General features: G+C 40.8%; 1 protein-coding gene across 4 annotated transcripts in view; it reads left to right on the forward strand.

Annotated features, from left to right (window-relative positions):
• LOC108712655 (adhesion G protein-coupled receptor L1-like) overlaps positions 1-15,353 on the forward strand; it is a 442,227-nt gene that overhangs the window by 335,045 nt on the left and 91,829 nt on the right. For 2 of the 4 annotated variants that reach the window (XM_041588058.1, XM_041588060.1), the window contains exons 5-7: positions 1,864-1,878; positions 12,691-13,509; positions 14,076-14,375. In XM_041588058.1, coding sequence (XP_041443992.1) covers positions 1,864-1,878; positions 12,691-13,509; positions 14,076-14,375 — 1,134 coding nt within the window. The remainder of the gene's footprint in view (positions 1-1,863; positions 1,879-12,690; positions 13,510-14,075; positions 14,376-15,353) is intronic. The other 2 variants (XM_041588059.1, XM_018254973.2) reach the window with 1 other exon arrangement.

The raw sequence follows: 15,353 nt of genomic DNA on the forward strand, positions 1-15,353 counted from the left end.
TGTTGCTCACGGGTTCTAAAGGTTGGGGATCCCTGGTGTAAACCAAGAGAGCTGAAAAGCAGGAAGTAGTGTTCTGGCTATTATGTTAGACATCCAGTAACTCCAGCCTTTATACATTACATTTTTGCCTAACTAACTATATTAGAAATATTTTTGTATTCCATAGCCAGTTCCATTTACCCAGTTTTTATTTTGACACTGAACAATTCCTTTAAAGGGGTTGTTCACCATTGAGATAACTTTTAGTATGATGTAGAAAGTGATATTCTGAGATAATTTGCAATTTGTTTTAATTTTTTATTATTGAAGATTTTTGAGTTATTTAGCTTTTTATTCAGCAGCTCTTCGATTTGCATTTTAAGCAACCTGGTAACTAGGGCCCAAATTACCCTAGCAACCATGCATTGATTTGAATAAGAGACTGGAATATGAATAAAAGAGGGCCTGAATAGAAGGATCAGCATTAAAAAGAAGCAATAACAACACATATGTAGCCTTACAGAGTATTTGTTTTTTTAGAAGGGGACAGCGACGCACATTTAAAAGCTGCAAAGAATCAGAAGAAAAAGACAAATAACTATAAAACTATAAAAAAAAAAATAATGAAAACCAATTGAAGGTGCTTAGAAATGGACGTTCTATAACATACTAAAAGTTACTTTAAAGGTGAACCACCCCTTTACATTACACTCCAGTGCTTTGTATTGCTGCTCTTTGTATAATATTAGGGGAGCCGCTGTGCCCACTTTACACATTTATGCCAGCTCTTTGGTTTCCTGCCACTAAATGAATGTCCAGCATTCATCAACATATATATGTATTTACAACTGCAAATATACAGAGACACGGTGCCCTGTGCACACAGTAGGGTACTGTATGTCCCTGTGTATTTAAAAGAACCTAAATGTCATATAATAAATGGGTTATATATACCCCTATGTGATGTCTTTACTTTTATCCCTATTTTAGGTACTTATAAGTACCTTATATGCTTAAGTACATATTCCCTTCACTCAGGGGAGTAACTATACAGGAAGCAGACCCTGCGACTGCAGGAGTATACCCATTTGGCTTTAATTCATATACAATTTCAATAAATATTGGTAAAACAGGATAACCTCTGGATATGTTGGGGGCCCTAAAATGAATTTGCTGTGGGGCCCAATAAGATCTAGTTACGTCACTGCCTTCACTTGTTTGTCCCATTCTTCCATCTTAATTTTTTCTCCCCTTCTTCTGCCTTTTGCCTTTACCATTATACTTCCACCAGTGCCAAATGTCCATTTTTTTCACCATAGCTCTCTTTTATACAACTGATGCTCATACGACTTTCAACATTCACTTTTTTAGTATACATTCTGCCACAATGCTTGATGGTTCTTAATTCTACATCAAGCATTACTGTTGCATTACTTCCCTGCTTTTATGCTATTTGCAGGACCTTATGAAGTGATGCCCTTAATGTTACACCCTTCCGTTTCCACCAACTCCTGTTTTATCCTATTACTCCCACTCCATTTTAGCCCCCTTTATTCTCCTAACATTCAGTCCCCTTCCCTTACTCTTACACCATACATACTCTTCCCTGTTGTTTCCATCTGGTCACCCATTTCTTTCTACAGGACCCTCCACCTGGATCCCAAGACTACCCTGTCCAGTTCTCCCACTGCCCCTCTACATCACACAGTGGGATATTAGAATATGAATTATTTGGTTGGGGTTGGGAGGAGGGATATTTGGAATCCATGAATGGGGTGGAGGGAGGTATTGCAAAATGACACTCATGAATATCTTCTCTCCTTTGCCTATCCTCTTTTTCATTTGATATTTTTTCTCTCTTTTTCTTTTCTGACGCGTGAATAGAAGTGGAGCAAAAAGGTAAATTTTATTGGTCCCTTCCTGTTACCCTCACGGTGACTCGTTAAATTCACCCATAATTAATGTTGAAATCCTACTTTTTCCTTTTCTCTCCACCTTCCCCTACTCGTCCTTTCTTTCCTTTTGCTGACCCTGTTACCCCTTACTTCCTTTTGCTTTTAAGGATTGCAAAGCTGATATATATTTTGATCCCAAATGGGACTGCAGTGTGGCAAGGACTAGACCCTATACCAGCCAATGAGATTTAGTGAGCAGGTTGAAGTTATAGGTTAAAGGGTTAGACATTTTTTAACACTAGAAAATTGTAGGTGGCGAATAAGGGTATGATAACAATGGAAGCTAATATTGGTTTAAATGTTGAAAGTATTTATATATACATATATATATTTTCAATATTTTTTTAGCTTAAAGGGGTAGACAGCAGATTTTAAAGTGGTAAACACCTGAGTGGGTTTTTGAATGGGACACTGTTAGGTACAGGAAAATCCTATTTTAGATCTGTGGGAAAGGGCAAATGGAGTAATGTTCTGCAACAGAAAGGATGCTATGGCAAGGTGACAGTTAGCAGTGTGATAGTCTGCAGCCTATACCCCCCACCTTATCCCTCCTCTCCTTATCCGTCATGTTTCCATAGCAACCTCCAGAAACCTGGCCTACCTCAATTATTCCCTTCAGTGCTCTCCCACTTTCACTTCTCCTCTCTATCAGTATAGATCACTCTAACATTCTCCCTTATTTTAACTATATATTATGCTTTCATTTTATTTGGCACCCACACCCTCTTTTTTTTATAAAAGGGAATCCCATCCCTGACCAGGACTTGCATATTTGGCAGGAATGGGTGGCAAGACAGCTGATCTCTATGAAAAAAATGTAACTCTATATATATCTATATATATATCTATATCTATATATATATATCTATATATGTATGTATGTATGTATGTATGTATGTATGTATATATCTATATCTATATCTATATCTATATCTATATCTATATCTATATCTATATATCTATCTATCTATCTATCTATCTATCTATCTATGTATGTGTATATATATATATATATATATATATATATATATATATATATATATATATATAGATTGCATTTATATCAATGCCTTTGGAATAGCAGATGCAAACATGTGTGTAAACAGCCATTTGTGCATGCATAATCTATTCTGAATGCATTTATAAATTATATATAAACACGTGGTACATTTTTTACGCTGGGTATGGCTGCTCCCTCAGGATTTGGAGGAAGGTTCAGAAAGTGTTTGGGGGAGGGGGTTGGGGAGGAGGTTTGTGGTGTATGTTGATGACATACATCACCCTGTGGTGATAATCAACCTCTCATCTGTCTCCTTCGTGCTGTAACTGATTACTAACTTCATTAATCTAGTCTCTCCTTCCATCTGTGCACAGACCTGCGTATTAATATGGAAATCACTGACAATGATTGACAATTGTCTGGGCAGGGGAGAATTGATGTTTGCTGATTTGTTTTCTATTGTTACATGCATATAACTGCTGCCTCTAACTCCACCTATATAGCATTACCTTTGCTGCAAACTAGAAGTATAGCTTCATATAAATATTGTCTCTACTTGACCCTGTACTTTATTTAGACTTGCCCTATAAATGCTCAGATGCTTTTATTAATTTTTATGAAAGTGTATTTCACATAGTTTTCTTTTAATCCTTCAGTAATTCATTTAAACCCACCTAATACTCTATAGAACATTAACTTCTGTATAACTCCCAGTGGCGTAACTACCGGGGGAGCAGGGGGTGTGATTGGGCCAGGGCCCGCACCCCCTCAGGGCACCCCGGCAGCCTGCGCGCCACTCTGTTCTGCGACCGTTTCTGGACGTATGGAGGGGGCACGTCCCACGCCAGGGCCCGCCCCCCTCTAGTTACGCCTCTGGTAACTCCTCGTATTACTCGATACAACTCTTCCCTATAACTCCTCCTATTGCTCCCTATAACTCCTCATATTGCTCCATATAGCCCTTCCCTATAACTCCTCCTATTGCTCCATATAACCCCTCCCTCTTACTCTTCCTATTTCTCCATATAACACCTCCCTATAACTTCTCCCATTGCTCCATATAACCCCTCTCTGTAACTCCTCCTATTGCTCCATATAGCCCTTCCTTATAACTACTCCTATTGCTTCATATAACCCTTCCCTATACCTCGTTTTGCTCATATATCCGCTCCTTTAATCCATATAACATTTTATATTGCTCCTAATAACCCCTCCTATTTTTCATATAACCCCTCCCTATAATGCCTCTTCTTATGCCATATGTCTTTTCCTTAAACTTTGTCCTTTTTCCCTATTATTAACTACCCCCATTTAATTCCATAAACCTATTTAGTTATAGCCAATAAATATCATCCCTTTAATTTAAAGTGTAAGGCCTCTTACTTCATAAACCAAGGAGAGATATCCCAAAATGTTGTTCCATATGGCAAGAAATTTCCCCCAAAATTGCACCCTTCCCACTGCATGCCTGGCTTACTCAGTGAGGTGAGAGTGACAGATACTGCATGCCTGTTTCTCCTGTGTCTCAGCATCTAACAAATTTTTAATGTCAACTTCAGTCACTTTTAACAGCTACCTCTGTGAGCGGACAGAATCTAATGCAATCTCCAACGTTGCCCCCTTTGTGAAACTTACACAACTGTGTTTTTTTCTACAGGTTTCTGAAATTAACGTAATTTCTTTTTTCTATTTTCTCAGATGTCTAATATAAAAACAGAGCTTGTTACAAGAACACCCCAAGAATATTAAAAATGCTGAAGCCTCTACATTATATTTACAGGGGCAGTCAACTCATAAGAAGACATTGGCTATCATTACCCGGCCTAATGCATCAAATTTTGTCTATTTTTCCAATATGTGCATAGAAATCTCTTGATTTGTAAAACAATAGCTGTAAGGAAGCTATTCATAGGGACTGCAAAACAAAAGAAGGTTCAACTCTAACAGAGGTGTTCTCATAACACAGCTCTGATTATTAGTATGACAAAATGGACAGACTGGTTATTACCATGCTTTGGGTGCTGTGGTTCTGATGTATGTTTTGTGAAAGCCTCTATAGGAAGGAGTCTGAATTGTTTATCTGATGTACAGTGGGCACAAGAGTGACCACGTTCTTGGGAAATGTACTGAAGATGATGTCCTAAACATCCAGTAGGAGGGTATATAAAGTAAGACCTATCATATGTAGTAGAGGCCCGAAGTGGCTAAAAGGGTCTAAGGAAGGGAGGTCTAGAACTGATTGTGAAGTTCTGAGAATGTAGTCATATCTTCTCCAACATGGGGGAATGAGTAGATTCCTAAGAGAAATCTTTTCTCGAGATGTCTATAGAGGAATCTATAGAATATGTCTATAGAGTAATCTGGCATAGTTGGTTTACTTTCAGAGATAAGCATTAAGGGACATATATTATAAACAAAATCATATTTTCCAGTGTTAAGTAAGGTTAAAACCATTTTTACAATTACATCCCTGAGAAAACCTGTTCAAGAACCAGTATTATTTTTTGTCCTCATACTTGGACAAGGGTTTGTAGTGATTGAGAGGATAGAGTTATTAATTATTGAGTAGAGTGGGCCCCAGCAGTGTTTGGCAATAGGAATTGAAAAGAGAAACTTGGTGGTTCACAGTGCTACATTGGTTAACATCAGCAAAAATATCAGGCACATATTTAAAAAATATGCAGCGGATTGAGGAGGTTAGTGATTGAGAACATCCCCTACACTGCCATCACTGACTTAATGTATCTTTTAGGAAAATTAATTATTTTTCTACCAAAAACATCCAGAAAGACAAAACATTCTGAACTGAGACAGATCATGGTTGATGGTGGAATGACGTTATCTACAGTTCCTCCAGTCATATAGAAGGTATACCTAGGGTATTGTTAAAAATAGATTATTATCCATAAACTCTTCCAGTGTGATAAAGGAAGATTATTTCATACTTACCGAGATCTTCCTTTCCTAGACGTACTCCATGTCAGTACGTTACGGGATAGCCCCTCCTCCCTGCTCCAATTAGAAGGAACCTCCCCAAGCCTTTAAAAGGCCAACCACACCCACCTACCGGCGTCTTTGTAACAAGCTCTTAAATTACCGGAAAAGAAAGGGCGGGTGTACTGACATGGAGTACGTCTAGGAAAGGAAGATCTCGGTAAGTATGAAATAATCTTCCTTTTTCCCTAGACGTACTCCATGTCAGTACGTTACGGGACATAGCAAGTTAACGTTATCCCATGGGAGGGAATATACTTTAAGAAGAAACTGTAATAAGGAAAGGAGTATCTCTGACTAGATAGTCCACCATCATGCAAACTCCTTACCTTAATATAGAGAGTCCAGGTGAAAACCCCAGAATAAGTTCACCAGGCTAAGAATAGAGCTATAGTATAGCATATACTATAGAGAAAGAGAGAGAGAGAGCGCGAGAGAGAGATGTTAGCCCACTGAGAGTGAGGAACAAGTTAGCTCACTAACCACCACTTCACCCTCCAGAAGAGAGAGAGAGGAAGACAGTCCTGTAAAAGGCGAATTCAGCAAGCTGAAATACTTACTCTCCTACTCACCAAATAGCATTCATCACATGTATGCCTAAATTCAGTGCAAATTGCAAGGTACCTGTAAGAAACACTTGGTAGGAGTAAGAACCCAAAACAGACACAATATAGAAATGATCTACTTAGGATATATCCATAAATGTAGGATATCCAATGAACCCTGAGGTACCCAAGGCCAGTACCATAAATATCTTCATATCAGAATGCATGTTAGTCAGGACTGTTCTAACCGAAAGCAGATCCTAAAGATCGGAGACAAGGGCACCTGAGAAAATAATTGGGATTAGAATTCCTTACCCTGTGTAAGGTCCTGTGATGAGGCAGACTCAATTAACTGTAAAGAGTTGAGCAACTCCAGTACCTAAGAAAGAGCCCCTGTTGGTTGACCCAACCTAGTACTCTGAGAGGTATAACTGAATACCCCTAAGGTTACAGATCCCAATAACCACAGTGCAACTAAAGGACTAATTCCAAGATTTATGGAGGCAGATTATATGCCCTTAATAAATGTTTCTAGTCACCCACAAACCTGTGTTCTCTCTACCCATAAGGGACCCACTTATATGTGGAATCAACTATACTACATATTTAATCGTTGAGGCTGACCTTGGAACTGGAGGGACGCTATGGATGTTCCAGTAAGTGTCAGAAGGGCCTCTGATCTACTAGAGTCATGCTGGGTCATATGTATCAGGAGTAGCACAGGAATGTGAATCCGAGAACAAACCAGGATAATAGGAGTGTTGTATCTGGAAGTTACTGTACCTGGACATTGAGCTCTGTGCGAATGTTTCAGACACAATTTTCAGCAGGTGTAAATGTAATCCCCCTAGCATAGGGAATAATGTGACAGACATGGTCAAAACAGACAAAAAAAAAAAAAAATACTTCCAAGCATCCCATTTGAAGCTAGACAAACCTGTATGACAGATACATAAAATATCCTTAATTCATTCTCAATGAAATTAATGACTAGAAGTGGTAAGAGATTACACTCTACTGTAATGACTGCAACCGTCCCACTTAAGGGAAGACTATGATCCTGCTCAGAAGAGCCAAGTACATTTTCGGCCGAAACAATAGGACAAGTAGCAACTGCAGTATGTAACTGTAAGGAGGAAAGATCCAAAACTGCTGGTGTTCCAAGAGGGCACAGACATAGAGAGGGAAAATAATTAACGCTCCTAGGACGCCTCCATCTGCTGTCCAATCAGTTACCTATCTGGTGTGGAAGAACAGCCAGCCCTGTATTCTAAAAGACCACTAACTAGGGGATTGAGAAATTGAAGAAAAAAATAAATAAATGGGCCCAAAATAAGTGCCTTCTGGACACAGAGCCTTAAGTCACAAAGCCGTTTTGATGATAGTATAAGGTAGTATAAGCAGAATATCCCTATCCTGGGCCAGACTTGAACAGAGGTCATCTCTATGGACTAACAAGACACTTTGAGGACTCCTATAGCCTGAAAACCCTTGGTTTGAAATATATACCTTATACAAATTCCCAGTGGCCTGATATGTATGTGTACCCTGTCTCTATAGACACCCTGTATTGGCAGATAAAATGTCCCATCTATCCTGACATTAAGAATATCAGTAGAAATAGTATAGGAATAACACTGGGTAGTGGCTCCCCTCTCTAATTTGTAGGAGGCACTAAGGAGTCACCCTAGAAAATAGTAGAAATACATCTGGGGATCCTTCAGCCAAGCATAGAGAACTGTATACCTTGTTCTTCCTTAAACCTATGAATATGGAATTTCCACAGGTTGCACCCCTAGAAACTAGCCAGATGTCCTGGCTGCTATAGTGAAATTTATGGATGAAGAGTTCAAGTACTGATTGTTCCAGGAATCTTCAAAAATACTATATGTTGCATAAAAATATAGGTTTATTGAGCCAACGTTTCTGGTTCCAAAAAAGAACCCATCCCAAGGACACAAATCATATATAGATATCTGTGCAAACATATATACACACTCGTATACATGCCTTAGTATTAAAATATATGCACCTGCCTATGGCCCTCTTATAGATGCAAACATATATGTTGCTTGGTAGACCAGTTGTATTATGGAGTTTATCCATTAATTGAGCATTTGTTCTGAAGGCAGTAGAATCCCCCTGCAGGATGTGGGCCATGGTGCGAGCATATATTAAAATATGTGATAATAATATGTACCTCGGTCAGAGTCCTAAGCTCCTGGTAGAGCACAGTACCCGACCCCAGAGCTCGAGCTGCGTGGGTAGTAATAAACTGCACAATTGACTGGGCAAAGCAATTATCTGGTCCTCCATTCGTTCAGGCAGTGATCGGTGATACAAGGCTGCTGAATCTGGAAAAATGTACATTCAATGGTCCCAAAAGTAGTACATACCTGTGGTTATTGTTAACCCAGCAATCCTTAGGACAGACAGGCTTCAGAACTCCTGTAGTGTTTATCAAGACAAAGTTAAGTTTACCTGCCATCGGGAAAAAATATTGCCTAGTGTCTAATTTATTAAGCCATATCTTATCCCAGGAGCAATGCCATGGAATGAAAAAAGACATTCATATGTAGGTATTCCTATCAGTAGTCATCTGGATTAAACCTGAATGTACCCCAGAAACAATTACAACCCCATGTAATGCATAGTTTAGGTTAGCTGCAGTCAGAGCAAACCTATATCCGACCTTCATAGCCACCCAGTCCAGTGATCTACATCTATTAGAGCTACTGGTTCAAGGTGAGCAATAATTAGAGCATATCATACTGCAGAGAATAGGAGCATACCGATATGATCACAGCAACATGTAATACATAAAATATTAGCTACTGCTTAGGGCAAGCGTAAATCTGGTCCTAGCCGTTCCCAGGCCTGTGCTTTACATACCTTAGGGCTACCTATTCCAGGTGAGCCATAGCCAGGGTATATACTGCAGAAGAAAATATAAGCACAGATTCAATCACAGTAACATGAAATACATAGTTTATATTAGCTGCTGCTTAGGGCAAGCATATCTCAGGGCCTAGCAACTCAAAAGGCCTGTGCTCTACATCCATTAGGGCTACTTGTTCCATGAGAGAAATAGCCAACTCATAAACTGCAGAAAACCTGTAGTACATAGTTAGGTTAGCTGCTGCTTATAGCAAGCATGTATCAGGGCCTAGCAGCAAGACAGATCTGTGCTCTACATCTCACAGGGCTACGTGTTCTTTGTGAGCAATAGCCAGAGCATAAGCTGTATAACAAAATAGTAGCACAGGTACAATCACAGCAATATGAAATACATAGTTAGATTAGCTGCTGCTTCGAGCAAGCATGTCTCAGGGCCTAGCTGCCAGGCAGACCTGTGCTCTAATCCTGTAGGGCCACGTTTTACCTGTGAGCAATAGCCAGAGCTTAAGCTGTAGAACAAAATAGGAGCACAGGTACAATCACGGAAACATGAGGTCCATAGTTTAGATTAGCTGCTGCATAGAGCAAGCTTATATCGGGCCCTAGCATTCAGCCAGACCTTTGCTCGACCTCTGTTATGGCTACCTGTTCTATGTGAGCAATAGCCAAAACATAGAATGCAGAACAAAAATAGCGCAATACATATTATGGATTATCTGATGTTTATAGCAAGTATATATCAGAGCCTAGCAGCCCCCCCAGCCCAGTGATCCATATTCAATAGGGCTACTGGTGTCCTATTTGTAAATGGCTTGTGCTTTCAGGCAGGAAACAATCATAACCAGGCACAGTGCAGATAAGCATATGAATATATAGCATGCAAGCAGTTAGTTAGACTTTAGTACACTGCAGAACAGCATATGGACACACTCCTTACCTGCTGCTCATTATACAAGGCTGGAAGCAGACCCTTTAATGTCACAAATTCCAGGACACTCTATTGTTAACGGGAAAACAGGCCTCACAAGTTTACTGACAACAGCAGGACTTACCTGAGGCTGCAGCTTCCTCACCTGCTGAGTTAGAGAGTGGGCGGGGCCATCTCCACTTGCTTTAGCTGGACCTGATTATACTCAGCTGGTGTCTGCACTCAGTGGGGGGTTGATTATACTCAGCTGGTGTCTGTATAGGCAGGAACCCAAAGCAACTGCGTAGGTTATACTGAGGCGAATTGGATAATTAGTGTTGGTGCTTCCTGCACAGGCCCAAGTTTGCTATAATATGAAGCCTATAGCGAAACTTTTTTTATATTTTTTATTATTATTTTAACTACCTCCACCTTAGGAAAGTCTGTTGAGGGAGGCAGTTGGCCATGACCTGCCCCCATTAAAACAAAAATAAAACAAAGGTAACAGGGGGCAGTAAGGTTCAGGCCCCTAACTAATTAGCCTAAGTTAACTGCCACCTCCCTCGCCCATTCGTAAAAATGGGGTGTAGGGGCCACATACACCAGTGCCGCCTGAGGCCCTCTGGGCAGGTCGGGAGGGCACATGAATGGGGGGACAAGCACCTGCCACCCAATGCTCTTGATAGCAATACAGGAAGGCAACTGAAATACAGGCAGACAAGGAGTAGCAAACATTGCACCTCAGTGCCTTACCTGATTCAAAAGCTGAAGTTCAGAAGACTCCAGGTCTGAGGTAGTGTGCTGGGGGGAAAAAAGGTCCCATGGACCAAAACCCCTGTCCCTAGGACGCCTTCTGGGCAGGCCTAATGCTTTCCTAGGTGTAAAAGAGAAAAACAAAAATTTGCTTCTAATGATTGAGGCCTTTGTTCAGAGAACAAAGCCAAGAGCATAAGAGAAGGAAAAAAAAGACGCCGGTAGGTGGGTGTGGTTGGCCTTTTAAAGGCTTGGGGAGGTTCCTTCTAATTGGAGCAGGGAGGAGGGGCTATCCCGTAACGTACTGACATGGAGTACGTCTAGGGAAAGCAGTTTGAACAAAATAAAGGCTCAAAATGGGTGAGCTGTAAGTTCCTCTGTTCACATCCAGGAAAGGGTATTGACTGAATAAGAAGAATCATCATCCAAAAAATTCCTACCAGTTATACTGCAAGTAGAACCACAAGAGAGCTTATTATATGATAGGGTAAACAAAAGTAAATATTATTAATGCACATATACAGAGTTTTCCTTGAAAGAATGCCATTGGTCACATATGGTGCAAACCATATTCATGTGGATTTTTGCTATATTATCTGCATTTCCCCCATCAGGATAGTGGACGCCAATAACATTCAAATAATGAATTAAAAAGCAGATTTTGTTTGGCTGTATAAAAAGCTATTGTTTTGTCCAATTAGCTTGCAGGATCCAGCAGTGCAGCTCCTCATTTTAGGTTCCTCCCACTGTGAGCTTTTTTCTTTTATTTCCGCCACTACAGCATTGTTACAACAACTACATATGTTAAAATGGAAATGGGAGAACACCGCAGTGATGTAAAAAAAGGGGGAGGACAGAGAAATATTTAATCAGTAAAATCTGAGAAGGGTTCATTTTTGTGAGGGTAATGACATGTGAGACTGTTTTGGGCACCATAAATTGAAAACAAGATTTCAGTTTAAGCATATGGTGGCTGTTTCGGTGCTTTGCCAACCTGTTTTTGGGTTTCTTAAAAATGCACAGTTAAAGTGCCCAAACCAGCCCCATCTGCCATTGCATGAAAAAAGAAGCTGTTGTGAGTGTGGCCAAAAAAGTATATGATAGTGTAGGAGATTGGAAATAATAGGCAAATGCAAAGATGTAGTCCTAGCAATGAGATCTGAGGCCATTGTGTATGGTGTGGGTTGGACATCAGGAGAGGGGGGGGGTCTGTCTTCTGATTCTCTCTTTAATTCTCCTTCCCCTTGTCATACACTCATCAACTCCCAGAACCATTCTCCTATTATCAAAGGGAAATTACAGGGGTGCAAAATGTTCACAAAGTTTACCATAATATTTTGTCTTCTCCCCATTTTCCCTGACTCTACCCACCAAATTTCACCTTTCCCATCATCTGACTTTGAATTCCTTTTCAACCCCATTTATTGTTTTTCTCTACCTTTCTTCTCTGTCATAATCCAATGTGGTGTCTCCCAATTTTCTTTCTTCTTCAATTCCTAAAATTCTCTTATCATGATTCACTTGCTCGCTGTCTTCATTTCACCATGCTCATGTTTCTCTTTACTCTTTTACAATTCCATCTCATTAATCTATTGCCATCTTGTTGCTCAAATTCATTTTTCTCCCTCTTCCCTGCCTCCCTTGTTCCTATTCTTCCAGTTTTCGTCTGCCCGGGAACCCTACAGGAAATACTGGAGCCCACGTCCACCCATGAGTCTGAACACCAATCAGGAGCATGGTGCAGAGATCCCCTGCAGGCTGGTGAGCGTCTCTATGTAATGCCATGGATCCCCTACCGTACAGACACATTAACAGAATATGCTTCATGGGAGGAGTATGCCGCAGGTCGCCATACCACAACATATCGACTACCTAGCAGAGTGGATGGCACAGGCTTTGTGGTATATGATGGAGCTGCCTTCTATAACAAAGAACGTACACGCAATATTGTCAAGTTTGATTTGCGGACACGGATCAAAAGTGGAGAAGCCATAATATCCACAGCCAACTACCATGACACCTCACCCTATCGGTGGGGTGGCAAGACTGATATTGACTTAGCTGTGGATGAGAATGGATTGTGGGCAATTTACGCAACTGAAGGCAACAGTGGAAGGCTGGTGGTCAGCCAGCTTAACCCCTACACACTACGATTTGAAGGCACTTGGGAAACAACATATGATAAACGTTCAGCTTCTAATGCTTTTATGGCATGTGGCGTCCTTTATGTTCTGAGGTCAGTGTATGTAGATGATGACAGTGAATCAGCTGGGAACCGCGTGGAATATGCTTTCAACACACACCGAAATCATGAGGAACCTTTAGGGGGCAATGGAGGAACTGGACTGGATTTTCCTAACCCATACCAATTTGTGTCTTCAGTGGACTACAATCCAAGAGATGGGCAGCTATATGTATGGAATAACTATTTTTTGGTGCGATATGCACTGAGGTTTGGCCCTCCAGACCCAGCTGAAGGTAAGCTGGGGAGGCTGACATGGGCAAGGAAGGTTAACATGCAGAAAGATATAATAGATTAGGGAATTAGATCAATGCACATGGGAAACAGAGAGGTGAGATGTTAGTATTGATGCATCCTACAATAACAAAAACACTAAAGTGCCAGTTTTAAGTATGTAGATGACCACATTTTAGAGCATATCCAGCCTTCAGCCATGCAAAACTATGCTTAAAAAAATAGTTGGCCACAGGCCACGTATGCAGCCCTTGATCGATGACATGAATTTTTAATGAGCATCATGGTAATACGTTGATTGGCTTGAGGTTCAAACTTGGGTAAGTGGTTGAATCCAGTAAAAGCACACCCATTCTGACACCTGGAATGGTGTGCAATAATGATTTTTTACTCATAATGTTATTATCTGAACTTTTGTACCTAATTGTGTACTGTTACAACTGTCAGTCAGCTGGGATTGTTTTTACTATCTCTTTAACACTACTTTTTTGGCACTTTTACAGGTATTTGCACTGTTTGGACTCCTTAGAATTTCCTTACACTCTCTTCTTCTCCCACTGTCTTACAGGTCCAGCCACTCCCACCCCACCAGTGGTCACTGCCACACTGCCTCAGCCTCCATTGACTGTTACCACTTCCCCCTCTATAACTACCACTGCTCACCATCCACCACTCACAACGCACCCCATAGGAGTGATAAACCCTATAGGGCCTGACTTGCCTACACCTGGGACCCGTCGGCCACCTCCCTCCAACCAACATTCTTATTCAGAGATCTATTGCCCACCTCATGAGGAGAGACTGGTACAGTGGCCAGCTGCGCAACAAGGCATGCTAGTAGAGAGGCCATGTCCAAAGGGAACACGAGGTAAGTCTATAAATGCATCCCATCCAATGTAAGTCTTGGACCTTTTCCATCACATTTTGTTATATGAGGACAATATAGAAGGTTGACATGAATTGTACAAGTTGACTAAAATACAGCCATAAATATAAATGCATATTTGTACCGTTTCATGGTCCTGGTCCATTTGGTTTGCTTTCTTAATTCTCATATGTAGGTTGGTCACAAAATCACAATCTGTAATTTATATACTGTTTAGCTGCCACACAATTCCACACTTATCTATTATATCAATAGTTAATTAGGTTAAGGATCAGGCTAATTCCCCTGCACTTTCCATGTCATATTTATTTGTTCCATTACACCTCATTCAATTTTATATCAACTTGCTACAGCATTGGTGAAGGCAGGACTGCCTCTGGATAGGTGGGTCCATTTAGAAGTGAATAAAGAAAAAAATGGATTCTTTCTCTGATAAGTTACCATTAGGTGGAGGTCTCTGGGCCAGAGCCGGGCCAAGGTATTTTGGCACCCTAGGCAAGTGCTTCAATCAGTGCCCCCCTCACACGGTCCTGCATTACCATTTCCCACCTTACCATTCATATTGCCCTCTGTGCCAGCAGCCATCATATTGCCCCCATTTGTACCTGTGCCAATGGCAGTTAATCAGATTTCCCCCAAACCCCCAATCTGTACCTGTGCCAGCATAAGCCAAAACATCTATGATATTATTACCCCCAATCTGCACCTATGCCAGCGGCAGCCAAAAAAATCCATCATGTTGCCCCTAATTTGTACCTGTGCCAGCAAGAGCCAAAAATCCATCACATTGCCCCAAACATCTGTGTACCTGTGCCAGCAGCCACCATATTACCCAATATACCTGAGCCAGCAGCAGCCAATCCCTCATATTGCTCCAATCTGTACCTGTGCCAGCAGCAGCCAAAATCTATCATATTACCCACAAATACTGTATGTACTTGTGCCAGCAGGAGCCAAAAA

The sequence above is a fragment of the Xenopus laevis genome, chromosome 3S, assembly GCF_017654675.1.
Source record: "Xenopus laevis strain J_2021 chromosome 3S, Xenopus_laevis_v10.1, whole genome shotgun sequence".
Lineage (NCBI taxonomy): Eukaryota > Metazoa > Chordata > Amphibia > Anura > Pipidae > Xenopus > Xenopus laevis.